Genomic DNA, 27,720 nt, shown 5'->3' with positions numbered 1-27,720 from the left:
GCAAACATTCATATCCAATGTAGCAGTCCAATCGTTGGGCGTTATGTCAGTATGCAGCTGGTAGATAGATCTGACCTTCTCAACTTTTGTGAAATGCAGGTCATGGCTGAAGGTAAGAAACAATCATTGTACATTACTCCTAAAACGACCAAGACGAACTCACATGACCATGGAATAGTTTTGCCCAGCGACCTGCAGCAACATTCATTCCCCATCATTGTTTTCCAATGCGTAGTTCTTTTATTGATACTAACAGAAAATGTAGCAAATGGTTGAGATAGAACAATAATCACTGAACATATTGTATGATACCAGAAACTTCAGATTAGTTGACATATAACTCAAAGCATATCACTTGTTTGTGAAGACGCAATGAATAAGTTGACTGAATTAATCTTTTTATAATAATAATAATAATAATTCTTTCTTCAATTGCGTATAAAATCTAAAAAAGCACGCACAATCTCGGCAACACTGGATAAATTAAGTGTCTGCATTTCCAAATGAACAAATTACAATTCTATATATCAAATGTTGTGGTAACATTGAAGTTGACATCTAGAAAAATGGAATATGGTATCAATTATTTGTTCGAGTATTCAGTTAGGAATAGTCGTGTTAAAGTGAATAACCATTATCTAAATTATTTCATCAGCTCCGTGTGCACCATCACGTTAGTCGTCATCTGTTTTAGCTAATTTGAATGCTGACGTATTTGTCACTTTATTCATTTCAGATTCACAACCAGCACTAGAGAATGTAGCGATCGGTAAGACAGCAACACAACATACATTCCCCATCATTGTTTTCCAATGCATAGTTCTTTTATTGATACTAACAGAAAATGTAGCAAATGGTTGGGATAGAACAGTAATCACTGAACATATCGTATGATACCAGAAACGTCAGATTAGTTTACATATAACTCAATATCCAAGCATATCACTTGCTTGTGAAGATGCAATGAATGAATATGTTGACTGAATTATTCTTTTTATAATAATATATCTTTCCCCAATTGCGTATAAAATCTAAAAAGACAAGCACAATCTCAGCAACACTGGATAAATTAAGTGTCTGCATTTCCAAATCAACCAATTACAAATCTATTAATCAAATGTAGAGGTAACATCAAAATTGACATCTAGAAAAATGAAACATGGTATCAATTATTTGTTCGAGTATTCAGTTAGGAATGATTGTGTAAAAGTGATTATTCATTACCGAAAATATTTCATCAGCTTCGTGTGCACCATCACGTTAGTCTCCATCTGTTTTATAATAATTTGAATGCTGATGTAAATGTTACTTTATTCATTTCAGAGTCACAACCAGCACTAGATAATGTAGCGATCGGTAAGACAGCAACGCAAAGTAGCGATTGGTCGGCTTCTTACCCGGCAAGCAATGCTGTGGATGGTAATACAAACACGGATTGGTATAGTGGCAGCTGTACCAGCACCAAAGACAACCAAAATGCCTGGTGGAAAGTGGATCTTGGTGGGAATTACCTTGTTCATGAAGTAATTGTTACTAATCGCCTAGATTGTTGTGGTGAGTTGTTTCTTGGTACACTCTCGATCACTCTAGGTTCAATGGTTTTATAGAGCGTTGCTTTGGTGTCTTTGCATCAAATTGGTACAGTGTGTTCTTTTATTAGTTGTAATTACCAGGTATCTGTATATGTTATATAATCTTTGAAAGTATGCAATAAAATGCTTTCATAATAACTTTAGTATAGCTGGTTTTACCATATATTGTGGGTTTTTTATATGTAGCATGTAGTTTTATGAAGAGGATTACATAAGGTTCATCATTGCATTTCAGAAACCCGTATTTTGAATGCTGAAATTCGAGTCGGTTTGTCAGATGATATATCAGTAAATAGTCAATGTGGTGAAAAGATAACTTCAAGTCAAACCAGTCAGGCAAACATTCATATCCAATGTAACAGTCCAATCGTTGGGCGTTATGTCAGTATGCAGCTGGTAGATAGATCTGACCTTCTCAACTTTTGTGAAATGCAGGTCATGGCTGAAGGTAAGAAACAATCATTGTACATTGCTCCTAAAACGACCAAGACGAACTCGCATGACCATGGAATAGTTTTGCCCAGCGACCTGCAGCAACATTCATTCCCCATCATTGTTTTCCAATGCGTAGTTCTTTTATTGATACTAACAGAAAATGTAGCAAATGGTTGAGATAGAACAATAATCACTGAACATATTGCATGATACCAGAAACTTCAGATTAGTTGACATATAACTCAAAGCATATCACTTGTTTGTGAAGACGCAATGAATAAGTTGACTGAATTAATCTTTTTATAATAATAATAATAATTCTTTCTTCAATTGCGTATGAAATCTAAAAAAGCACGCACAATCTCAGCAACACTGGATAAATTAAGTGTCTGCATTTCCAAATGAACAAATTACAATTCTATATATCAAATGTTGTGGTAACATTGAAGTTGACATCTAGAAAAATGGAATATGGTATCAATTATTTGTTCGAGTATTCAGTTAGGAATAGTCGTGTTAAAGTGAATAACCATTATCTAAATTATTTCATCAGCTCCGTGTGCACCATCACGTTAGTCAGCATCTGTTTTAGCTAATTTGAATGCTGATGTAAATGTTACTTTATTCATTTCAGAGTCACAACCAGCACTAGAGAATGTAGCGATCGGTAAGACAGCAACGCAAAGTAGCGATTGGTCGGCTTCTTACCCGGCAAGCAATGCTGTGGATGGTAATACAAACACAAATTGGAATAGTGGCAGCTGTACCAGCACCAAAGACAACCAAAATGCCTGGTGGAAAGTGGATCTTGGTGGGAATTACCTTGTTCATGAAGTAATTGTTACTAATCGCCTAGATTGTTGTGGTGAGTTGTTTCTTGGTACACTCTCGATCACTCTAGGTTCAATGGTTTTATAGAGCGTTGCTTTGGTGTCTTTGCATCAAATTGGTACAGTGTGTTCTTTTATTAGTTGTAATTACCAGGTATCTGTATATGTTATATAATCTTTGAAAGTATGCAATAAAATGCTTTCATAATAACTTTACTATAGCTGGTTTTACCATATATTGTGGGTTTTTTATATGTAGCATGTAGTTTTATGAAGAGGATTACATAAGGTTCATCATTGCATTTCAGAAACCCGTATTTTGAATGCTGAAATTCGAGTCGGTTTGTCAGATGATATATCAGTAAATAGTCAATGTGGTGAAAAGATAACTTCAAGTCACACCAGTCAGGCAAACATTCATATCCAATGTAGCAGTCCAATCGTTGGGCGTTATGTCAGTATGCAGCTGGTAGATAGATCTGACTTTCTCAACTTTTGTGAAATGCAGGTCATGGCTGAAGGTAAGAAACAATCATTGTACATTGCTCCTAAAACGACCAAGACGAACTCACATGACCATGGAATAGTTTTGCCCAGCGACCTGCAGCAACATTCATTCCCCATCATTGTTTTCCAATGCGTAGTTCTTTTATTGATACTAACAGAAAATGTAGCAAATGATTGAGATAGAACAATAATCACTGAACATATCATATGATACCAGAAACTTCAGATTAGTTGACATATAACTCAAAGCATATAACTTGTTTGTGAAGACGCAATGAATAAGTTGACTGAATTATTCTTTTTATAATAATAATAATAATTCTTTCTTCAATTGCGTATAGAATCTAAAAAAGCACGCACAATCTCAGCAACACTGGATAAATTAAGTGTCTGCATTTCCAAATGAACAAATTACAATTCTATATATCAAATGTTGTGGTAACATTGAAGTTGACATCTAGAAAAATGGAATATGGTATCAATTATTTGTTCGAGTATTCAGTTAGGAATAGTCGTGGTAAAGTGAATAACCATTATCTAAATTATTTCATCAGCTCCGTGTGCACCATCACGTTAGTCGTCATCTGTTTTAGCTAATTTGAATGCTGACGTATTTGTCACTTTATTCATTTCAGATTCACAACCAGCACTAGAGAATGTAGCAATCGGTAAGACAGCAACACAACATACATTCCCATCATTGTTTTCCAATGCATAGTTCTTTTATTGATACTAACAGAAAATGTAGCAAATGGTTGGGATAGAACAGTAATCACTGAACATATCGTATGATACCAGAAACGTCAGATTAGTTTACATATAACTCAATATCCAAGCATATCACTTGCTTGTGAAGATGCAATGAATGAATATGTTGACTGAATTATTCTTTTTATAATAATATATCTTTCCCCAATTGCGTATACAATCTAAAAAGACAAGCACAATCTCAGCAACACTGGATAAATTAAGTGTCTGCATTTCCAAATCAACCAATTACAAATATATTAATCAAATATAGAGGTAACATCAAAATTGACATCTAGAAAGATGGAACATGGTATCAATTATTTGTTCGAGTATTCAGTTAGGAATGATTGTGTAAAAGTGATTATTCATTACCGAAAATATTTCATCAGCTTCGTGTGCACCATCACGTTAGTCTCCATCTGTTTTATAATAATTTGAATGCAGACGTAATTGTTACTTTATTCATTTCAGAGTCACAACCAGCACTAGAGAATGTAGCGATCGGTAAGACAGCAACGCAAAGTAGCGATTGGTCGGCTTCTTACCCGGCAAGCAATGCTGTGGATGGTAATACAAACACAAATTGGAATAGTGGCAGCTGTACCAGCACCAAAGACAACCAAAATGCCTGGTGGAAAGTAGATCTTGGTGGAAATTACCTTGTTCATGAAGTAATTGTTACTAATCGTCTAGATTGTTGTGGTGAGTTCCTTCTAGGTACACTCTCGATCACTCTAGTTAAAATGGTTTTATAGAGCGTTGCTTTGGTGTCTTTGCATCAAATTGGTACAGTGTGTCCTTTTATTAGTTGTAATTACCAGGTATCTGTATATGTTATATAATCTTTGAAAGTATGCAATAAAATGCTTTCATAATAACTATAGTATAGCTGGTTTTACCATATATTGTGTTTTTTATATGTAGTATGTAGTTTTATAAAGCGATTACATAAATTCATCATTGCATTTCAGAAACCCGTATTTTGAATGCTGAAATTCGAGTCGGTTTGTCAGATGATATATCAGAAAATAGTCAATGTGGTGAAAAAATAACTTCAAGCCAAACCAGTCAGGCAAACATTCATATCCAATGTAGCAGTCCAATCGTTGGGCGTTATGTCAGTATGCAGCTGGTAGATAGATCTGACCTTCTCAACTTTTGTGAAATGCAGGTCATGGCTGAAGGTAAGAAACAATCATTGTATATTGCTCCTAAAACGACCAAGATTGGTCACATGACCATGGAATAGTTTTGCCAAGCGACCTGCAACAACAAACATTCTTCATCATTGTTTTCCAATGCGTAGTTCTTTTATTGATACTAACAGAAAATGTAGCAAATGGTTGAGCTGGAACAGTAATTACTGAACATATCGTATGATACCAGAAACTTCAGATTAGTTTACATATAACTCAATATCCAAGCATATCACTTGTTTGTGCAGACGCAATAAATATGTTGACTGAATTTTTCTTCTTATAATAATATATCTTTCCCCAATTGCGTATAAAATCTAAAAAGACAAGCACAATCTCAGCAACACTGGCTAAATTAAGTGTCTGTGTTTCCAAATCAACAAATTACGAATCTATTAATCAAATGTAGAGGTAACATCAAAATTGACATCTAGAACAATGGAACATAATATCAATTATTTGATCGAGTATTCAGTTAGGATTGATTGTGTAAAAGTAATTATTCATTACCGAAAATATTTCATCAGCTCCGTGTGCACCATCACGTTAGTCACCATCTGTTTTAGCTAATTTGAATGCTGACGTAAATGTTACTTCATTCATTTCAGGGTCACAACCAGCACTAGAGAATGTAGCGATCGGTAAGACAGCAATGCAAAGTAGCGATTGGTCGGCTTCCTACCCGGCAAGCAATGCTGTGGATGGTAATACAAACACAAATTGGAATAGTGGCAGCTGTACCAGCACCAAAGACAACCAAAATGCCTGGTGGAAAGTGGATCTTGGTGGGAATTACCTTGTTCATGAAGTAATTGTTACTAATCGACTAGATTGCTGTGGTGAGTTGTTTCTTGGTACACCCTCGATCACGCTAGTTACAATGGTATTATAGAGGTTGCTTTGGTGTCTTTGCATTAAATTGGTACAGTGTGTCATTTTATTTGTAGCAATCACCAGTTATCTGTATATGTTATATACTCTTTGAAAATATGCAATAAAATGCTTTCACTATAACTTTAATATGGCTGGTTTAGCCATATATTGAGGTTTTTCTATATGTAGCATGTAGTTTTATGAAGCGGGTTACACAAGGTTCATCATTGCATTTCAGAAACCCGTATTTTGAATGCTGAAATTCGAGTCGGTTTGTCAGATGATATATCACAAAATAGTCAATGTGGTGAAAAGATAACTTCAAGTCAAACTAGTCAGGCAAACATTCATATCCAATGTAGCAGTCCAATCGTTGGGCGTTATGTCAGTATGCAGCTGGTGGATAGATCTGACCTTCTCAACTTTTGTGAAATGCAGGTCATGGCTGAAGGTAAGAAACAATCTTTGTACTTTGCTCCTAAAATGACCAAGACGAACTCATGACCATGGAATAGTTTTGCTCAGCGACCTGCAGCAACATTCATTCCCCGTCATTGTTTTCCAATGCGTAGTTCTTTTATTGATACTAACAGAAAATGTAGCAAATGGTTGAGATAGAACAATAATCACTGAACATATTGTATGATACCAGAAACTTCAGATTAGTTGACATATAACTCAAAGCATATCACTTGTTTGTGAAGACGCAATGAATAAGTTGACTGAATTAATCTTTTTATAATAATAATAATAATTCTTTCTTCAATTGCGTATAAAATCTAAAAAAGCACGCACAATCGCAGCAACACTAGATAAATTAAGTGTCTGCATTTCCAAATGAACAAATTACAATTCTATATATCAAATGTTGTGGTAACATTGAAGTTGACATCTAGAAAAATGGAATATGGTATCAATTATTTGTTCGAGTATTCAGTTAGGAATAGTCGTGTTAAAGTGAATAACCATTATCTAAATTATTTCATCAGCTCCGTGTGCACCATCACGTTAGTCGTCATCTGTTTTAGCTAATTTAAATGCTGACGTATTTGTCACTTTATTCATTTCAGATTCACAACCATCACTAGAGAATGTAGCGATCGGTAAGACAGCAACACAACATACATTCCCCATCATTGTTTTCCAATGCATAGTTCTTTTATTGATACTAACAGAAAATGTAGCAAATGGTTGGGATAGAACAGTAATCACTGAACATATCGTATGATACCAGAAACGTCAGATTAGTTTACATATAACTCAATATCCAAGCATATCACTTGCTTGTGAAGATGCAATGAATGAATATGTTGACTGAATTATTCTTTTTATAATAATATATCTTTCCCCAATTGCGTATAAAATCTAAAAAGACAAGCACAATCTCAGCAACACTGGATGAATTAAGTGTCTGCATTTCCAAATCAACCAATTACAAATCTATTAATCAAATGTAGAGGTAACATCAAAATTGACATCTAGAAAAATGGAACATGGTATCAATTATTTGTTCGAGTATTCAGTTAGGAATGATTGTGTAAAAGTGATTATTCATTACCGAAAATATTTCATCAGCTTCGTGTGCACCATCACGTTAGTCTCCATCTGTTTTATAATAATTTGAATGCTGATGTAAATGTTACTTTATTCATTTCAGAGTCACAACCAGCACTAGAGAATGTAGCGATCGGTAAGACAGCAACGCAAAGTAGCGATTGGTCGGCTTCTTACCCGGCAAGCAATGCTGTGGATGGTAATACAAACACAAATTGGAATAGTGGCAGCTGTACCAGCACCAAAGACAACCAAAATGCCTGGTGGAAAGTGGATCTTGGTGGGAATTACCTTGTTCATGAAGTAATTGTTACTAATCGACTAGATTGCTGTGGTGAGTTGTTTCTTGGTACACCCTCGATCACGCTAGTTACAATGGTATTATAGAGGTTGCTTTGGTGTCTTTGCATGAAATTGGTACAGTGTGTCATTTTATTTGTAGCAATCACCAGTTATCTGTATATGTTATATACTCTTTGAAAATATGCAATAAAATGCTTTCACTATAACTTTAATATGGCTGGTTTAGCCATATATTGAGGTTTTTCTATATGTAGCATGTAGTTTTATGAAGCGGGTTACACAAGGTTCATCATTGCATTTCAGAAACCCGTATTTTGAATGCTGAAATTCGAGTTGGTTTGTCAGATGATATATCAGAAAATAGTCAATGTGGTGAAAAGATAACTTCAAGTCAAACCAGTCAGGCAAACATTCATATCCAATGTAACAGTCCAATCGTTGGGCGTTATGTCAGTATGCAGCTGGTAGATAGATCTGACCTTCTCAACTTTTGTGAAATGCAGGTCATGGCTGAAGGTAAGGAACAATCATTGTACATTACCCATAAAACGACCAAGACGAACTCACCTTACCATAGAATAGTTTTGCTCAGCGACCTACAGCAACATACAGTCCCCATCATTGTTTTCCAATGCGTAATTCATTTATTGATTCTAACAGAAATTGTAGCAAATGGTTGAGAAAGACCAGTAATCACTGAACATATCGTATGATACCATAAACTTCAGATTAGTTTATATATAACTCAATATCAAAGCGTAACATTTATTTGTGCAGACACAATGATTATGTTGACTGAATTAATCGTTTTATAATAATAATTATTTCTCCAATTGCGTATAAAATCTAAGAAGGCAGGCTCAATCTCAGCAACACTGAATAAAATAAGTATCTGCATTTCCAAATCAACAAATTACAAATCTCTATATCAAATGTTGAGGTAATATGAAGGTTGACATCTAGAAAAATGGAACATGGTATAAATTATTTGTCGAGTATTTAGTTAGGAATGATTGCGTAAAAGTGATTGACCATTAACTAAAAAAGTTCATCAGCTCCGTGTGCACCATCACGTTAGTCAGCATCTGTTTTAGCTAATTTGAATGCTGACGTAATTGTCACTTTATTCATTTCAGGGTCACAACCAGCACTCGTGAATGTAGCGATCGGTAAGACAGCAACGCAAAGTAGCGATTGGTCGGCTTCTTACCCGGCAAGCAATGCTGTGGATGGTAATACAAACACGGATTGGTATAGTGGCAGCTGTACCAGCACCAAAGACAACCAAAATGCCTGGTGGAAAGTGGATCTTGGTGGGAATTACCTTGTTCATGAAGTAATTGTTACTAATCGCCTAGATTGTTGTGGTGAGTTGTTTCTTGGTACACTCTCGATCACTCTAGGTTCAATGGTTTTATAGAGCGTTGCTTTGGTGTCTTTGCATCAAATTGGTACAGTGTGTCCTTTTATTATTTGTAATTACCAGGTATCTGTATATGTTATATAATCTTTGAAAGTATGCAATAAAATGCTTTCATAATAACTTTAGTATAGCTGGTTTTACCATATATTGTGGTTTTCTTATATGTAGCATGTAGTTTTATGAAGAGGATTACATAAGGTTCATCATTGCATTTCAGAAACCCGTATTTTGAATGCTGAAATTCGAGTCGGTTTGTCAGATGATATATCACAAAATAGTCAATGTGGTGAAAAGATAACTTCAAGTCAAACCAGTCAGGCAAACATTCATATCCAATGTAACAGTCCAATCGTTGGGCGTTATGTCAGTATGCAGCTGGTAGATAGATCTGACCTTCTCAACTTTTGTGAAATGCAGGTCATGGCTGAAGGTAAGAAACAATCATTGTACATTACTCCTAAAACGACCAAGACGAACTCACATGACCATGGAATAGTTTTGCCCAGCGACCTGCAGCAACATTCATTCCCCATCATTGTTTTCCAATGCGTAGTTCTTTTATTGATACTAACAGAAAATGTAGCAAATGGTTGAGATAGAACAATAATCACTGAACATATTGTATGATACCAGAAACTTCAGATTAGTTGACATATAACTCAAAGCATATCACTTGTTTGTGAAGACGCAATGAATAAGTTGACTGAATTAATCTTTTTATAATAATAATAATAATAATTCTTTCTTCAATTGCGTATAAAATCTAAAAAAGCACGCACAATCTCGGCAACACTGGATAAATTAAGTGTCTGCATTTCCAAATGAACAAATTACAATTCTATATATCAAATGTTGTGGTAACATTGAAGTTGACATCTAGAAAAATGGAATATGGTATCAATTATTTGTTCGAGTATTCAGTTAGGAATAGTCGTGTTAAAGTGAATAACCATTATCTAAATTATTTCATCAGCTCCGTGTGCACCATCACGTTAGTCGTCATCTGTTTTAGCTAATTTGAATGCTGACGTATTTGTCACTTTATTCATTTCAGATTCACAACCAGCACTAGAGAATGTAGCGATCGGTAAGACAGCAACACAACATACATTCCCCATCATTGTTTTCCAATGCATAGTTCTTTTATTGATACTAACAGAAAATGTAGCAAATGGTTGGGATAGAACAGTAATCACTGAACATATCGTATGATACCAGAAACGTCAGATTAGTTTACATATAACTCAATATCCAAGCATATCACTTGCTTGTGAAGATGCAATGAATGAATATGTTGACTGAATTATTCTTTTTATAATAATATATCTTTCCCCAATTGCGTATAAAATCTAAAAAGACAAGCACAATCTCAGCAACACTGGATAAATTAAGTGTCTGCATTTCCAAATCAACCAATTACAAATCTATTAATCAAATGTAGAGGTAACATCAAAATTGACATCTAGAAAAATGAAACATGGTATCAATTATTTGTTCGAGTACTCAGTTAGGAATGATTGTGTAAAAGTGATTATTCATTACCGAAAATATTTCATCAGCTTCGTGTGCACCATCACGTTAGTCTCCATCTGTTTTATAATAATTTGAATGCTGATGTAAATGTTACTTTATTCATTTCAGAGTCACAACCAGCACTAGAGAATGTAGCGATCGGTAAGACAGCAACGCAAAGTAGCGATTGGTCGGCTTCTTACCCGGCAAGCAATGCTGTGGATGGTAATACAAACACGGATTGGTATAGTGGCAGCTGTACCAGCACCAAAGACAACCAAAATGCCTGGTGGAAAGTGGATCTTGGTGGGAATTACCTTGTTCATGAAGTAATTGTTACTAATCGCCTAGATTGTTGTGGTGAGTTGTTTCCTGGTACACTCTCGATCACTCTAGGTTCAATGGTTTTATAGAGCGTTGCTTTGGTGTCTTTGCATCAAATTGGTACAGTGTGTTCTTTTATTAGTTGTAATTACCAGGTATCTGTATATGTTATATAATCTTTGAAAGTATGCAATAAAATGCTTTCATAATAACTTTAGTATAGCTGGTTTTACCATATATTGTGGGTTTTTTATATGTAGCATGTTGTTTTATGAAGAGGATAACATATGGTTCATCATTGTATTTCAGAAACCCGTATTTTGAATGCTGAAATTCGAGTTGGTTTGTCAGATGATATATCAGAAAATAGTCAATGTGGTGAAAAAATAACTTCAAGTCAAACCAGTCAGGCAAACATTCATATCCAATGTAGCAGTCCAATCGTTGGGCGTTATGTCAGTATGCAGCTGGTAGATAGATCTGACCTTCTCAACTTTTGTGAAATGCAGGTCATGGCTGAAGGTAAGAAACAATCATTGTACATTGCTCCTAAAACGACCAAGACGAACTCACATGACCATGGAATAGTTTTGCCCAGCGACCTGCAGCAACATTCACTCCCCATCATTGTTTTCCAATGCGTAGTTCTTTTATTGATACTAACAGAAAATGTAGCAAATGGTTGAGATAGAACAATAATCACTGAACATATTGTATGATACCAGAAACTTCAGATTAGTTGACATATAACTCAATATCAAAGCATAACATTTATTTGTGCAGACACAATGATTATGTTGACTGAATTAATCGTTTTATAATAATAATTATTTCTCCAATTGCGTATAAAATCTAAGAAGGCAGGCACAATCTCAGCAACACTGAATAAATTAAGTGTCTGCATTTCCAAATCAACAAATTACAAATCTCTATATCAAATGTTGAGGTAATATGAAGGTTGACATCTAGAAAAATGGAACATGGTATAAATTATTTGTCGAGTATTTAGTTAGGAATGATTGCGTAAAAGTGATTGACCATTAACTAAAAAAGTTCATCAGCTCCGTGTGCACCATCACGTTAGTCAGCATCTGTTTTAGCTAATTTGAATGCTGACGTAATTGTCACTTTATTCATTTCAGGGTCACAACCAGCACTCGTGAATGTAGCGATCGGTAAGACAGCAACGCAAAGTAGCGATTGGTCGGCTTCTTACCCGGCAAGCAATGCTGTGGATGGTAATACAAACACAAATTGGAATAGTGGCAGCTGTACCAGCACCAAAGACAACCAAAATGCCTGGTGGAAAGTGGATCTTGGTGGGAATTACCTTGTTCATGAAGTAATTGTTACTAATCGCCTAGATTGTTGTGGTGAGTTGTTTCTTGGTACACTCTCGATCACTCTAGGTTCAATGGTTTTATAGAGCGTTGCTTTGGTGTCTTTGCATCAAATTGGTACAGTGTGTTCTTTTATTAGTTGTAATTACCAGGTATCTGTATATGTTATATAATCTTTGAAAGTATGCAATAAAATGCTTTCATAATAACTTTAGTATAGCTGGTTTTACCATATATTGTGGTTTTCGTATATGTAGCATGTTGTTTTATGAAGAGGATAACATATGGTTCATCATTGCATTTCAGAAACCCGTATTTTGAATGCTGAAATTCGAGTTGGTTTGTCAGATGATATATCAGAAAATAGTCAATGTGGTGAAAAAATAACTTCAAGTCAAACCAGTCAGGCAAACATTCATATCCAATGTAGCAGTCCAATCGTTGGGCGTTATGTCAGTATGCAGCTGTTAGATAGATCTGACCTTCTCAACTTTTGTGAAATGCAGGTCATGGCTGAAGGTAAGAAACAATCATTGTACATTGCTCCTAAAACGACCAAGACGAACTCACATGACCATGGAATAGTTTTGCCCAGCAACCTGCAGCAACATTCACTCCCCATCATTGTTTTCCAATGCGTAGTTCTTTTATTGATACTAACAGAAAATGTAGCAAATGGTTGAGATAGAACAATAATCACTGAACATATTGTATGATACCAGAAACTTCAGATTAGTTGACATATAACTCAAAGCATATCACTTGTTTGTGAAGACGCAATGAATAAGTTGGCTGAATTAATCTTTTTATAATAATAATAATAATTCTTTCTTCAATTGCGTATAAAATCTAAAAAAGCACGCACAATCTCAGCAACACTGGATAAATTAAGTGTCTGCATTTCCAAATGAACAAATTACAATTCTATATATCAATTGTTGTGGTAACATTGAAGTTGACATCTAGAAAAATGGAATATGGTATCAATTATTTGTTCGAGTATTCAGTTAGGAATAGTCGTATTAAGGTAGCGAGAAGGTTTTGTGACGTTTTTAAATAAAACATTCTCTGTCTGTTGTCTCGTTCAGAACAGTAATTTAGGTTATATATATCAAAAGACTAAGTATAGAGGTGCAAGTTCGCACAAACTGGACAGACATTGTTTACGTAATTATCACGTGACATCAAAAATGGCGAACCTTGTAAAAATGACTAAGTACGCGATTGCGAGAGCACACTGCGGAATTTCCTGGTGAAATTTAAGTTATGCATTGTCTGTAATCAAGTCCATTGAAATGCGTCTCCGATAATCAAAAGACCTATTATTCCGATTTCTATGCAGGTTTGTTTTTTTGTCCCCAAATTATTTCATACTTGGCACCTTTAACAGACTATTATTCTGTGACAAAGCATTTTCTTTAAAAACCCAGAAATATTTCGCACCATCATTATCTTTTGAACAATAACTGCGAGTTTGAATGTCCTAGTCCGAACGCACTTGATTTGGCGGCGGTCCCAATGAGTCGTTCTCGATCAAAACTTCAACTCGAGAAAAACGCGAAAAACAGTTTTGGTTAATAAAACACTGTAGATTTGCTGCATTATTATAAATATACACTAAAAATGGCCAAACATATTAACCACTGATATCATAGAACTCATAAAAAGTGTCAGATAATGAATAATTTCAAGCTCGAGCGCGAAAAAATGAAGAAAACTGCTGGCATTTGAGTCCGTACTCCAGGAACGTTCGGGTTTTCCATTGTTATGCAAACGAACAACGAGGGATAATCCTCTGACAAACATTACTGTCCCACTGTACACGCTGACAGTTTACAAACAAGCTAATCCTTCAAGTGTCTCAGATAAGACATCTAATAAAACGGTTTTCATGGTGAAACAAAATGGCCGATGTTTGAAAAAACATTGCTGTGTCAGAGTGCGACACTGAGTGGCAGATTTTTCTTTGCCTCGTCTGTTAACGCTTTCTTTCTTTTCTTCGCCATTGCGTTAGAAAAAAAAATGTATTAGTAAAATAGAATATTGACTTGGAAAATAAAACGATTTAAAAGAAAGTTGTGCAAAGTTACAGTACTCCTTTCGCACAACCTCCCGCCCGCTTACGCTTTCCAATCACCTTTTTCTCTCGCTTTTGCGACCGCTTGTTGAATTCCACCGGACAATTTCCGCTTTATTTTCGACCGCGCAAACCCCGAAATATCACCGCCCACCTGCTCGCTCGCGTGCATTTAAAATTCGGACTAACAGAATAATTTCCGAGGTTCACATTGTCTTATAATTGTCTTTCTGGTTTTTATAGATGTTGAACAGCTGACAAAAGTTCAAATACTTTTTGTTTTAACTATATACAATTACATGCACGCAACCTGACCCTTTGACCTCGATTTGGCTTGGACTGAATATTTTATTTTAAACAATATTCTGAAGTGAAATACAAAATGTATTTCAACACAAGTACGACATGGTTGTCTGGGGTTTCTTTCCTGATTGTTGAGTCTTCGCAATGTGTTTTGTATAATTATTGTTGTTTTCCCCCGATGCTGAAGGACCGTAAAGCTAAATGCATGCATGGGCTGAGTGAAAGAAAATATTTCTAAGCCTAATATAAAACCTAATATTACACCTCTTTGTGTATTTGTTAATTTTACATATGTTTGCCATGACAGTATGTTTGTAAATATCTAGAAAAATCTCGTCTTTCGTTGATAATTTCGATTGTTTGTTTGGAATGTCGATCCCCGTTGGTTTCTCCATACTGAGTTTAGGAAGGGCGTCGATCAACACCGTGACAATCAGCCGAGAGAAGACAAACATTGACCGTAATTCATGGAGATCATGTCCGTAATTTGTGGGCTGAAACCCCAAATAATTAATCAAGTATTATTATTTTAATATATATTTTATTTTACATCGCAAAACTAAACCATGCCCAAAACAGAGCTAGAGTTGTTCGCGGTGAAACAACCACATTGAAGACGATGCAACTCCAGCTAGCCATTTCTTACCTTGAAATAAAAAAAATAAAAATTCGAAGAGCATAGGGGAAAATATTAATAATCATCCTTATCAATCGCTTGCTTTATTTTATTCGAATTCATGAAATTCAAGATTTTTTTTACATTTGTTGGCAACTTCCGCGCTAAAAATGATTGAAAATGTGGGTGTGGTTATTTTGCAAAGTCCTGTTGATAATACGGACAAATATGGTTCTGTGACCCAGTTCGTGCTCCGATCAGGTGACTCTCAGCCAATCAATGATGTTGTAACAAAGCATATTTGACGCTAATTGAAGGGTCGTCGTACAATCCAATCACCGGCGTCGATTCACATAGTTGTTTGTGCTGTGACAGGCTTCAAAATTATTCGCTGAAAAACATATATTTTGACAAACTGATGGAATTTGACCTTAGTTCAAAAAGAAAATACTAGGCTAAGATACATTAGAGCTCACGCGAATCAGTTTTCTCTGCAAGTTGTGAAATAAAGTAAACCAGAGTAGCGTCGATTTTCAGCCCTGAAGGACTTTGAATTGTTCATCGACTGGCCACCAAATAGTTATGGCTATAACTAAATTTGACACGCTTTTCATTTAAGCCCAATAAATTATTCATACATGTCAAGCTCTGTTCGATTTGTTCAGGGCATGTGGCCGTTTTTAGTCGAAAATATTTTTTGTGGGAACACTTTTGCGGTACGTATACGGTATAGACCGAGCTCATTCAATGATCGTGACTTAATTTTAAAAATTGAATGTCAAATTTTACCAGACGTGGACCGATGTGGATTCGATATCGTTATTTTTGGAATTAATCACTAACATTTCCTCGTTTCTCTGCTCTGCCAAAAAGAGTTACCTAGGCTTTTTTTCACGTAACTGTCTCATTAAAATAAAAATATTACATCTAGAACAAGCACCCAAAACACGTAACAAGAAGTCCCAGTTCAGTTGCTTTCACGATACAAGTGTAATACAGCTATTAGATTTGAAGTGTCGTTCAGAATGTAATAATAGATAATACTAGTTGTATGTTCACACTTTACTATCAAAACCACCATTTCGACCACCCATGTGCCAGTTTTCAGTGTTTGGGCGAGCGGTCAATGTTTTCAATGAGCGAGCGAGCGAAAAAAAAAACGCGATTAAAATGCGGTCGGTTTCCGGTCGGACATGACCGCGTGGTCGGAAATTAAGCGATAAGCGGTCGATGTAAAAGCGGAAGGTTGGGCGAAATGAGTACTGTATGACCATGTTTCTCCGACGAAGTCTCGACTGACAATAATGCTGACAATGGACGTTAGATAAACACGCATTGTTTGCAACTGGAAGCTTACCACCCGTTATATCAGAATCGTCAACAACAGAGTATACAGATAAGATGTTATCATTTAATTCCTTCCAAAGATAAACACTATGCAAATATCCACGACATGGCAGTTGTAGTCTTTTTCTGCTAGTGTTTTAAAACACTAATTTGAGCAACGTTATTTCGCAATTTCGATCTTTTGTAAACCTGGGGTGATGTATCAAGGTCTAAAGTAACCGTTTTATCAATTTTTGAAAAATCAAGAAAAAATTGAAAATTTCCCTTCTCGCTACCTTAAAGTGAATAACCATTATCTAAGTTATTTCATCATCTCCGTGTGCACCATCACGTTAGTCGTCATCTGTTTTAGCTAATTTGAATGCTGACGTATTTGTCACTTTATTCATTTCAGATTCACAACCAGCACTAGAGAATGTAGCGATCGGTAAGACAGCAACACAACATACATTCCCCATCATTGTTTTCCAATGCATAGTTCTTTTATTGATACTAACAGAAAATGTAGCAAATGGTTGGGATAGAACAGTAATCACTGAACATATCGTATGATACCAGAAACGTCAGATTAGTTTACGTATAACTTAATATCCAAGCATATCACTTGCTTGTGAAGATGCAATGAATGAATATGTTGACTGAATTATTCTTTTTATAATAATATATCTTTCCCCAATTGCGTATAAAATCTAAAAAGACAAGCACAATCTCAGCAACACTGGATAAATTAAGTGTCTGCATTTCCAAATCAACCAATTACAAATCTATTAATCAAATGTAGAGGTAACATCAAAATTGACATCTAGAAAAATGGAACATGGTATCAGTTATTTGTTCGAGTATTCAGTTAGGAATGATTGTGTAAAAGTGATTATTCATTACCGAAAATATTTCATCAGCTTCGTGTGCACCATCACGTTAGTCTCCATCTGTTTTATAATAATTTGAATGCTGACGTAAATGTTACTTTATTCATTTCAGAGTCACAACCAGCACTAGAGAATGTAGCGATCGGTAAGACAGCAACGCAAAGTAGCGATTGGTCGGCTTCTTACCCGGCAAGCAATGCTGTGGATGGTAATACAAACACGGATTGGTATAGTGGTAGCTGTACCAGCACCAAAGACAATCAAAATGCCTGGTGGAAAGTGGATCTTGGTGGGAATTACCTTGTTCATGAAGTAATTGTTACTAATCGACTAGATTGCTGTGGTGAGTTGTTTCTTGGTACATCCTCGATCACACTAGTTACAATGGTATTATAGAGGTTGCTTTGGTGTCTTTGTATCAAATTGGTACAGTGTGTCATTTTATTTGTGGCAATCACCAGTTATCTGTATATGTTATATACTCTTTGAAAATATGCAATAAAATGCTTTCACTATAACTTTAATATCGCTGGTTTAGCCATATATTGAGGTTTTTCTATATGTAGCATGTAGTTTTAAGAAGCGGGTTACACAAGGTTCATCATTGCATTTCAGAAACCCGTATTTTGAATGCTGAAATTCGAGTTGGTTTGTCAGATGATATATCAGAAAATAGTCAATGTGGTGAAAAAATAACTTCAAGTCAAACCAGTCAGGCAAACATTCATATCCAATGTAGCAGTCCAATCGTTGGGCGTTATGTCAGTATGCAGCTGGTAGATAGATCTGACCTTCTCAACTTTTGTGAAATGCAGGTCATGGCTGAAGGTAAGGAACAATCATTGTACATTACCCCTAAAACGACCAAGACGAACTCACCTGACCATGGCATAGTTTTGCCCAGCGACCTGCAGCAACATACAGTCCCCATCATTGTTTTCCAATGCGTAATTCATTTATTGATTCTAACAGAAATTGTAGCAAATGGTTGAGAAAGACCAGTAATCACTGAACATATCGTATGATACCATAAACTTCAGATTAGTTTATATATAACTCAATATCAAAGCGTAACATTTATTTGTGCAGACACAATGATTATGTTGACTGAATTAATCGTTTTATAATAATAATTATTTCTCCAATTGCGTATAAAATCTAAGAAGGCAGGCACAATCTCAGCAACACTGAATAAATTAAGTGTCTGCATTTCCAAATCAACAAATTACAAATCTCTATATCAAATGTTGAGGTAATATGAAGGTTGACATCTAGAAAAATGAAACATGGTATAAATTATTTGTTCGAGTATTTAGTTAGGAATGATTGCGTAAAAGTGATTGACCATTAACTAAAAAAGTTCATCAGCTCCGTGTGCACCATCACGTTAGTCAGCATCTGTTTTAGCTAATTTGAATGCTGACGTAATTGTCACTTTATTAATTTCAGGGTCACAACCAGCACTCGTGAATGTAGCGATCGGTAAGACAGCAACGCAAAGTAGCGATTGGTCGGCTTCTTACCCGGCAAGCAATGCTGTGGATGGTAATACAAACACGGATTGGTATAGTGGCAGCTGTACCAGCACCAAAGACAACCAAAATGCCTGGTGGAAAGTGGATCTTGGTGGGAATTACCTTGTTCATGAAGTAATTGTTACTAATCGCCTAGATTGTTGTGGTGAGTTGTTTCTTGGTACACTCTCGATCACTCTAGGTTCAATGGTTTTATAGAGCGTTGCTTTGGTGTCTTTGCATCAAATTGGTAAAGTGTGTCCTTTTATTAGTTGTAATTACCAGGTATCTGTATATGTTATATAATCTTTGAAAGTATGCAATAAAATGCTTTCATAATAACTTTAGTATAGCTGGTTTTACCATATATTGTGGTTTTCTTATATGTAGCATGTAGTTTTATGAAGAGGATAACATATGGTTCATCATTGCATTTCAGAAACCCGTATTTTGAATGCTGAAATTCGAGTCGGTTTGTCAGATGATATATCACAAAATAGTCAATGTGGTGAAAAGATAACTTCAAGTCAAACTAGTCAGGCAAACATTCATATCCAATGTAGCAGTCCAATCGTTGGGCGTTATGTCAGTATGCAGCTGGTAGATAGATCTGACCTTCTCAACTTTTGTGAAATGCAGGTCATGGCTGAAGGTAAGAAACAATCATTGTACATTGCTCCTAAAACGACCAAGACGAACTCACATGGCCATGGAATAGTTTTGCCCAGCGACCTGCAGCAACATTCATTCCCCGTCATTGTTTTCCAATGCGTAGTTCTTTTATTGATACTAACAGAAAATGTAGCAAATGGTTGAGATAGAACAATAATCACTGAACATATTGTATGATACCAGAAACTTCAGATTAGTTGACATATAACTCAAAGCATATCACTTGTTTGTGAAGACGCAATGAATAAGTTGACTGAATTAATCTTTTTATAATAATAATAATAATTCTTTCTTCAATTGCGTATAAAATCTAAAAAAGCACGCACAATCTCAGCAACACTGGATAAATTAAGTGTCTGCATTTCCAAATAAACAAATTACAATTCTATATATCAATTGTTGTGGTAACATTGAAGTTGACATCTAGAAAAATGGAATATGGTATCAATTATTTGTTCGAGTATTCAGTTAGGAATAGTCGTGTTAAAGTGAATAACCATTATCTAAATTATTTCATCAGCTCCGTGTGCACCATCACGTTAGTCAGCATCTGTTTTAGCTAATTTGAATGCTGATGTAAATGTTACTTTATTCATTTCAGAGTCACAACCAGCACTAGAGAATGTAGCGATCGGTAAGACAGCAACGCAAAGTAGCGATTGGTCGGCTTCTTACCCGGCAAGCAATGCTGTGGATGGTAATACACACACAAATTGGAATAGTGGCAGCTGTACCAGCACCAAAGACAACCAAAATGCCTGGTGGAAAGTGGATCTTGGTGGGAATTACCTTGTTCATGAAGTAATTGTTACTAATCGCCTAGATTGTTGTGGTGAGTTGTTTCTTGGTACACTCTCGATCACTCTAGGTTCAATGGTTTTATAGAGCGTTACTTTGGTGTCTTTGCATCAAATTGGTACAGTGTGTTCTTTTATTAGTTGTAATTACCAGGTATCTGTATATGTTATATAATCTTTGAAAGTATGCAATAAAATGCTTTCATAATAACTTTAGTATAGCTGGTTTTACCATATATTGTGGGTTTTTTATATGTAGCATGTAGTTTTATGAAGAGGATTACATAAGGTTCATCATTGCATTTCAGAAACCCGTATTTTGAATGCTGAAATTCGAGTCGGTTTGTCAGATGATATATCAGTAAATAGTCAATGTGGTGAAAAGATAACTTCAAGTCAAACCAGCCAGGCAAACATTCATATCCAATGTAACAGTCCAATCGTTGGGCGTTATGTCAGTATGCAGCTGGTAGATAGATCTGACCTTCTCAACTTTTGTGAAATGCAGGTCATGGCTGAAGGTAAGAAACAATCATTGTACATTGCTCCTAAAACGACCAAGACGAACTCGCATGACCATGGAATAGTTTTGCCCAGCGACCTGCAGCAACATTCATTCCCCATCATTGTTTTCCAATGCGTAGTTCTTTTATTGATACTAACATAAAATGTATCAAATGGTTGAGATAGAACAATAATCACTGAACATATTGTATGATACCAGAAACTTCAGATTAGTTGACATATAACTCAAAGCATATCACTTGTTCGTGAAGACGCAATGAATAAGTTGACTGAATTAATCTTTTCATAATAATAATAATAATTCTTTCTTCAATTGCGTATGAAATCTAAAAAAGCACGCACAATCTCAGCAACACTGGATAAATTAAGTGTCTGCATTTCCAAATGAACAAATTACAATTCTATATATCAAATGTTGTGGTAACATTGAAGTTGACATCTAGAAAAATGGAATATGGTATCAATTATTTGTTCGAGTATTCAGTTAGGAATAGTCGTGTTAAAGTGAATAACCATTATCTAAATTATTTCATCAGCTCCGTGTGCACCATCACGTTAGTCAGCATCTGTTTTAGCTAATTTGAATGCTGATGTAAATGTTACTTTATTCATTTCAGAGTCACAACCAGCACTAGAGAATGTAGCGATCGGTAAGACAGCAACGCAAAGTAGCGATTGGTCGGCTTCTTACCCGGCAAGCAATGCTGTGGATGGTAATACAAACACAAATTGGAATAGTGGCAGCTGTACCAGCACCAAAGACAACCAAAATGCCTGGTGGAAAGTGGATCTTGGTGGGAATTACGTTGTTCATGAAGTAATTGTTACTAATCGCCTAGATTGTTGTGGTGAGTTGTTTCTTGGTACACTCTCGATCACTCTAGGTTCAATGGTTTTATAGAGCGTTGCTTTGGTGTCTTTGCATCAAATTGGTACAGTGTGTTCTTTTATTAGTTGTAATTACCAGGTATCTGTATATGTTATATAATCTTTGAAAGTATGCAATAAAATGCTTTCATAATAACTTTAGTATAGCTGGTTTTACCATATATTGTGGGTTTTTTATATGTAGTATGTAGTTTTATGAAGAGGATTACATAAGGTTCATCATTGCATTTCAGAAACCCGTATTTTGAATGCTGAAATTCGAGTCGGTTTGTCAGATGATATATCAGTAAATAGTCAATGTGGTGAAAAGATAACTTCAAGTCAAACCAGTCAGGCAAACATTCATATCCAATGTAGCAGTCCAATCGTTGGGCGTTATGTCAGTATGCAGCTGGTAGATAGATCTGACTTTCTCAACTTTTGTGAAATGCAGGTCATGGCTGAAGGTAAGAAACAATCATTGTACATTGCTCCTAAAACGACCAAGACGAACTCACATGACCATGGAATAGTTTTGCCCAGCGACCTGCAGCAACATTCATTCCCCATCATTGTTTTCCAATGCGTAGTTCTTTTATTGATACTAACAGAAAATGTAGCAAATGAGTGAGATAGAACAATAATCACTGAACATATCATATGATACCAGAAACTTCAGATTAGTTGACATATAACTCAAAGCATATAACTTGTTTGTGAAGACGCAATGAATAAGTTGACTGAATTATTCTTTTTATAATAATAATAATAATTCTTTCTTCAATTGCGTATAGAATCTAAAAAAGCACGCACAATCTCAGCAACACTGGATAAATTAAGTGTCTGCATTTCCAAATGAACAAATTACAATTCTATATATCAAATGTTGTGGTAACATTGAAGTTGACATCTAGAAAAATGGAATATGGTATCAATTATTTGTTCGAGTATTCAGTTAGGAATAGTCGTGGTAAAGTGAATAACCATTATCTAAATTATTTCATCAGCTCCGTGTGCACCATCACGTTAGTCGTCATCTGTTTTAGCTAATTTGAATGCTGACGTATTTGTCACTTTATTCATTTCAGATTCACAACCAGCACTAGAGAATGTAGCAATCGGTAAGACAGCAACACAACATACATTCCCATCATTGTTTTCCAATGCATAGTTCTTTTATTGATACTAACAGAAAATGTAGCAAATGGTTGGGATAGAACAGTAATCACTGAACATATCGTATGATACCAGAAACGTCAGATTAGTTTACATATAACTCAATATCCAAGCATATCACTTGTTTCTGAAGATGCAATGAATGAATATGTTGACTGAAGTATTCTTTTTATAATAATATATCTTTCCCCATTTGCGTATACAATCTAAAAAGACAAGCACAATCTCAGCAACACTGGATAAATTAAGTGTCTGCATTTCCAAATCAACCAATTACAAATATATTAATCAAATGTAGAGGTAACATCAAAATTGACATCTAGAAAGATGGAACATGGTATCAATTATTTGTTCGAGTATTCAGTTAGGAATGATTGTGTAAAAGTGATTATTCATTACCGAAAATATTTCATCAGCTTCGTGTGCACCATCACATTAGTCTCCATCTGTTTTATAATAATTTGAATGCTGATGTAAATGTTACTTTATTCATTTCAGAGTCACAACCAGCACTAGAGAATGTAGCGATCGGTAAGACAGCAACGCAAAGTAGCGATTGGTCGGCTTCTTACCCGGCAAGCAATGCTGTGGATGGTAATACAAACGCAAATTGGAATAGTGGCAGCTGTACCAGCACCAAAGACAACCAAAATGCCTGGTGGAAAGTAGATCTTGGTGGAAATTACCTTGTTCATGAAGTAATTGTTACTAATCGTCTAGATTGTTGTGGTGAGTTCCTTCTAGGTACACTCTCGATCACTCTAGTTAAAATGGTTTTATAGAGGTTACTTTGGTGTCTTTGCATCAAATTGGTACAGTGTGTCCTTTTATTAGTTGTAATTACCAGGTATCTGTATATGTTATATAATCTTTGAAAGTATGCAATAAAATGCTTTCATAATAACTATAGTATAGCTGGTTTTACCATATATTGTGTTTTTTATATGTAGTATGTAGTTTTATAAAGCGATTACATAAAATTCATCATTGCATTTCAGAAACCCGTATTTTGAATGCTGAAATTCGAGTCGGTTTGTCAGATGATATATCAGAAAATAGTCAATGTGGTGAAAAAATAACTTCAAGCCAAACCAGTCAGGCAAACATTCATATCCAATGTAGCAGTCCAATCGTTGGGCGTTATGTCAGTATGCAGCTGGTAGATAGATCTGACCTTCTCAACTTTTGTGAAATGCAGGTCATGGCTGAAGGTAAGAAACAATCATTGTATATTGCTCCTAAAACGACCAAGATTGGTCACATGACCATGGAATAGTTTTGCCAAGCGACCTGCAACAACAAACATTCTTCATCATTGTTTTCCAATGCGTAGTTCTTTTATTGATACTAACAGAAAATGTAGCAAATGGTTGAGCTGGAACAGTAATTACTGAACATATCGTATGATACCAGAAACTTCAGATTAGTTTACATATAACTCAATATCCAAGCATATCACTTGTTTGTGCAGACGCAATAAATATGTTGACTGAATTTTTCTTCTTATACTAATATATCTTTCCCCAATTGCGTATAAAATCTAAAAAGACAAGCACAATCTCAGCAACACTGGCTAAATTAAGTGTCTGTGTTTCCAAATCAACAAATTACGAATCTATTAATCAAATGTAGAGGTAACATCAAAATTGACATCTAGAACAATGGAACATAATATCAATTATTTGATCGAGTATTCAGTTAGGATTGATTGTGTAAAAGTAATTATTCATTACCGAAAATATTTCATCAGCTCCGTGTGCACCATCACGTTAGTCACCATCTGTTTTAGCTAATTTGAATGCTGACGTAAATGTTACTTCATTCATTTCAGGGTCACAACCAGCACTAGAGAATGTAGCGATCGGTAAGACAGCAATGCAAAGTAGCGATTGGTCGGCTTCCTACCCGGCAAGCAATGCTGTGGATGGTAATACAAACACAAATTGGAATAGTGGCAGCTGTACCAGCACCAAAGACAACCAAAATGCCTGGTGGAAAGTAGATCTTGGTGGAAATTACCTTGTTCATGAAGTAATTGTTACTAATCGCCTAGATTGCTGTGGTGAGTTGTTTCTTGGTACACTCTCGATCACACTAGTTGCAATGGTATTATAGAGCGTTGCTTTGGTGTCTTTGCAGCAAATTGGTACAGTGTGTCCTTTTATTTGTGGAAATCACCAGTTATCTGTATATGTTATATACTCTTTGAAAGTATGCAATAAAATGCTTTCACTATAACTTTATATGGCTGGTTTTGCCATTAACTTAAGTGTTTCTAGAATTAGCATGTAGTTTTATGAAGCGGATTACATAAGGTTCATCATTGCCTTTCAGAAACCCGTATTTTGAATGCTGAAATTCGAGTCGGTTTGTCAGATGATATATCAGAAAATAGTCAATGTGGTGAAAAAATAACTTCAAGTCAAACCAGTCAGGCAAACATTCATATCCAATGTAGCAGTCCAATCGTTGGGCGTTATGTCAGTATGCAGCTGGTAGATAGATCTGACCTTCTCAACTTTTGTGAAATGCAGGTCATGGCTGAAGGTAAGAAACAATCATTGTACATTGCTTCTAAAACAACCAAGATAGTTTCACATGACCATTGAATAGTTTTTGTCCACCGACCTACAACAGCATTAATTCACCGATATCGTTGTTTGTCCCATAGTTCCTTTATTGATGGAAGCAGAGGACGAAGCGATTGGCAGTGAGAAACCAATGTTACATGGTACGTAATAACAGGAGTGATGCATGTGTATCTGTTTTAGACTCAATAGCATTTCATGTATCCTCTCATCCAATAGACGCTCACGTGTTAATGTATCAACTAGTGTGTTTGGTAATATATGTCATACCTATAAGTTCCAATCTGCAACTTTTCGTACTCAAACAGAAAATGTTGGACTAAAAGGAACAGCAAGCCAAAGCAGCACTGCTTATGATGGACCAGCTCATTATGCAAATGATGGAAATGATGATTCTATATATGGTGATCAAAGTTGTAGCCATACTGCAAAGGAACAGGGCGCTTGGTGGAAACTAGATTTGGGAGAAACATACTCTATTTCTCAAGTGGTAATAACAAATCGACAGGATTGTTGTTGTAAGTAGATCTTAAAATGCAATGATGTTATTTTAGATTATATTCATTATAATTTTCTTAAAAAATACAAAAAATGTCTAACACAAATACATGATATTTTATATATCTCGAATTGTTGTATTGTGTGCATGAATTGCTTACATGTAAAACATGTGAAATTATGACCAGGATATTCTGTCTAATGAAATCAATTGTTGATTTATTCATTCCATCGAGTTTAGTGAATATATGTCATGTAATAAATAATGCATGTTTTCCCAGTCTTTTCAAGCTCGCACTCACAAACTACGCGGTTATACATGACATAACATATCAAATACGATTAGAATAATTGACGTTTATATATTTCAGCTGAGAGAATTGATGGAGCTGTTGTGTTAATTGGTGGCAATTCTGATTTAAGCCAAAATGACCAATGTGGAGATCAAATAGACTGGAACGCAAACACATATGGAGAGAAGATCACACTTGATTGTCAGCTAAATGGACGTTATGTTGGGGTACAATTGAAAGATCATAACAACTATTTACATATGTGTGAGGTGGAAGTGTTTGGAAAGAAACATCACAAAACTACTCCTTGTTCACTGAATTGGACATATTAGTACAATAAATCATATTAGTTCGGTGATTCACGGGAATGAGGGTTTCCCATTATTAAATTAATTTCATTGAAATGAGTGACTCAAATTAACATATTTGACAAATCTATTTTTATTTCTTTAATTTTAGTATAGACGTTTATGACTACTAATTGTGTTACTGTATGTATCCACTGAATGATTTCGCGAGAAAGTTATTGTAACGTTCGATATTTTTGTTTCATTTCTAATGTTTATACTTTTTTCCAGAGAGTCCATTGTCATGTCAATGTATCATATTATTATACTTTATAGCCCTACCAGCCAATCAGATTCGCTCATTTGGCACTCAATATTTCCACATATATTTTTCAATCTGTGGACATCATTTCAGCTTCTGCGCTTGTTCAGACGTCATAATAGTTCTGAAAATGGCCAATTTACTGTAGCAGTTTTCAGCAACTTCTTGTACATTACTTGGGATGCGTTCTATATGAATACTTGTATCTGGGGGCGCATCACTGAACAACATATCTAAATCGATCGGTTGGTTGGTTCGAGGTTCCCATAATGTACCTCAGTGACGAATGATGAAACTTTAATTTCGCGTGTATTTTTATTTATCGACTAT

General features: G+C 35.4%; 2 protein-coding genes and 2 long non-coding RNA genes across 4 annotated transcripts; all 4 read left to right on the top strand.

The window, feature by feature from the left end:
- Nucleotides 1-51: 51 nt before the first annotated feature.
- On the top strand, nt 52-10,675 carry LOC102801273 (uncharacterized). Its single transcript, XM_085501806.1, has 17 exons — nt 52-112; nt 737-769; nt 1,324-1,554; nt 1,828-2,040; nt 2,662-2,892; nt 3,166-3,378; nt 4,000-4,032; nt 4,586-4,816; nt 5,086-5,298; nt 5,919-6,149; nt 6,422-6,634; nt 7,254-7,286; nt 7,841-8,071; nt 8,344-8,556; nt 9,177-9,407; nt 9,681-9,893; nt 10,518-10,675. Exons 1-17 carry the CDS (start codon nt 52-54, stop codon nt 10,673-10,675), a joined length of 2,982 nt encoding a protein of 993 aa, XP_085357932.1.
- Nucleotides 10,676-11,264: 589 nt separating this feature from the next.
- On the top strand, nt 11,265-11,689 carry LOC146740480 (uncharacterized). The gene is made up of 2 exons (XR_014929982.1): nt 11,265-11,335; nt 11,609-11,689. It is a non-coding gene; the product is annotated as an uncharacterized LOC146740480 (long non-coding RNA).
- Nucleotides 11,690-12,601: 912 nt separating this feature from the next.
- LOC146740479 (uncharacterized) lies at nt 12,602-13,026 on the top strand. The gene is made up of 2 exons (XR_014929981.1): nt 12,602-12,672; nt 12,946-13,026. It is a non-coding gene; the product is annotated as an uncharacterized LOC146740479 (long non-coding RNA).
- A 5,592-nt stretch (nt 13,027-18,618) lies between these two features.
- LOC102808061 (uncharacterized) lies at nt 18,619-27,113 on the top strand. The gene is made up of 15 exons (XM_085501805.1): nt 18,619-18,679; nt 19,301-19,531; nt 19,805-20,017; nt 20,639-20,869; nt 21,143-21,355; nt 21,977-22,207; nt 22,481-22,693; nt 23,315-23,347; nt 23,901-24,131; nt 24,401-24,613; nt 25,234-25,464; nt 25,737-25,949; nt 26,074-26,133; nt 26,299-26,508; nt 26,860-27,113. Exons 1-15 carry the CDS (start codon nt 18,619-18,621, stop codon nt 27,111-27,113), a joined length of 2,838 nt encoding a protein of 945 aa, XP_085357931.1.
- Nucleotides 27,114-27,720: the final 607 nt, after the last annotated feature.

Source organism: Saccoglossus kowalevskii, chromosome 7, assembly GCF_978046115.1.
Source record: "Saccoglossus kowalevskii chromosome 7, keSacKowa6.1, whole genome shotgun sequence".
In the NCBI taxonomy this organism is placed as follows: Eukaryota; Metazoa; Hemichordata; class Enteropneusta; family Harrimaniidae; genus Saccoglossus; species Saccoglossus kowalevskii.
Note: the sequence above shows the minus strand (reverse complement) of the source record. Positions and strands in the feature narration are given on the sequence as shown.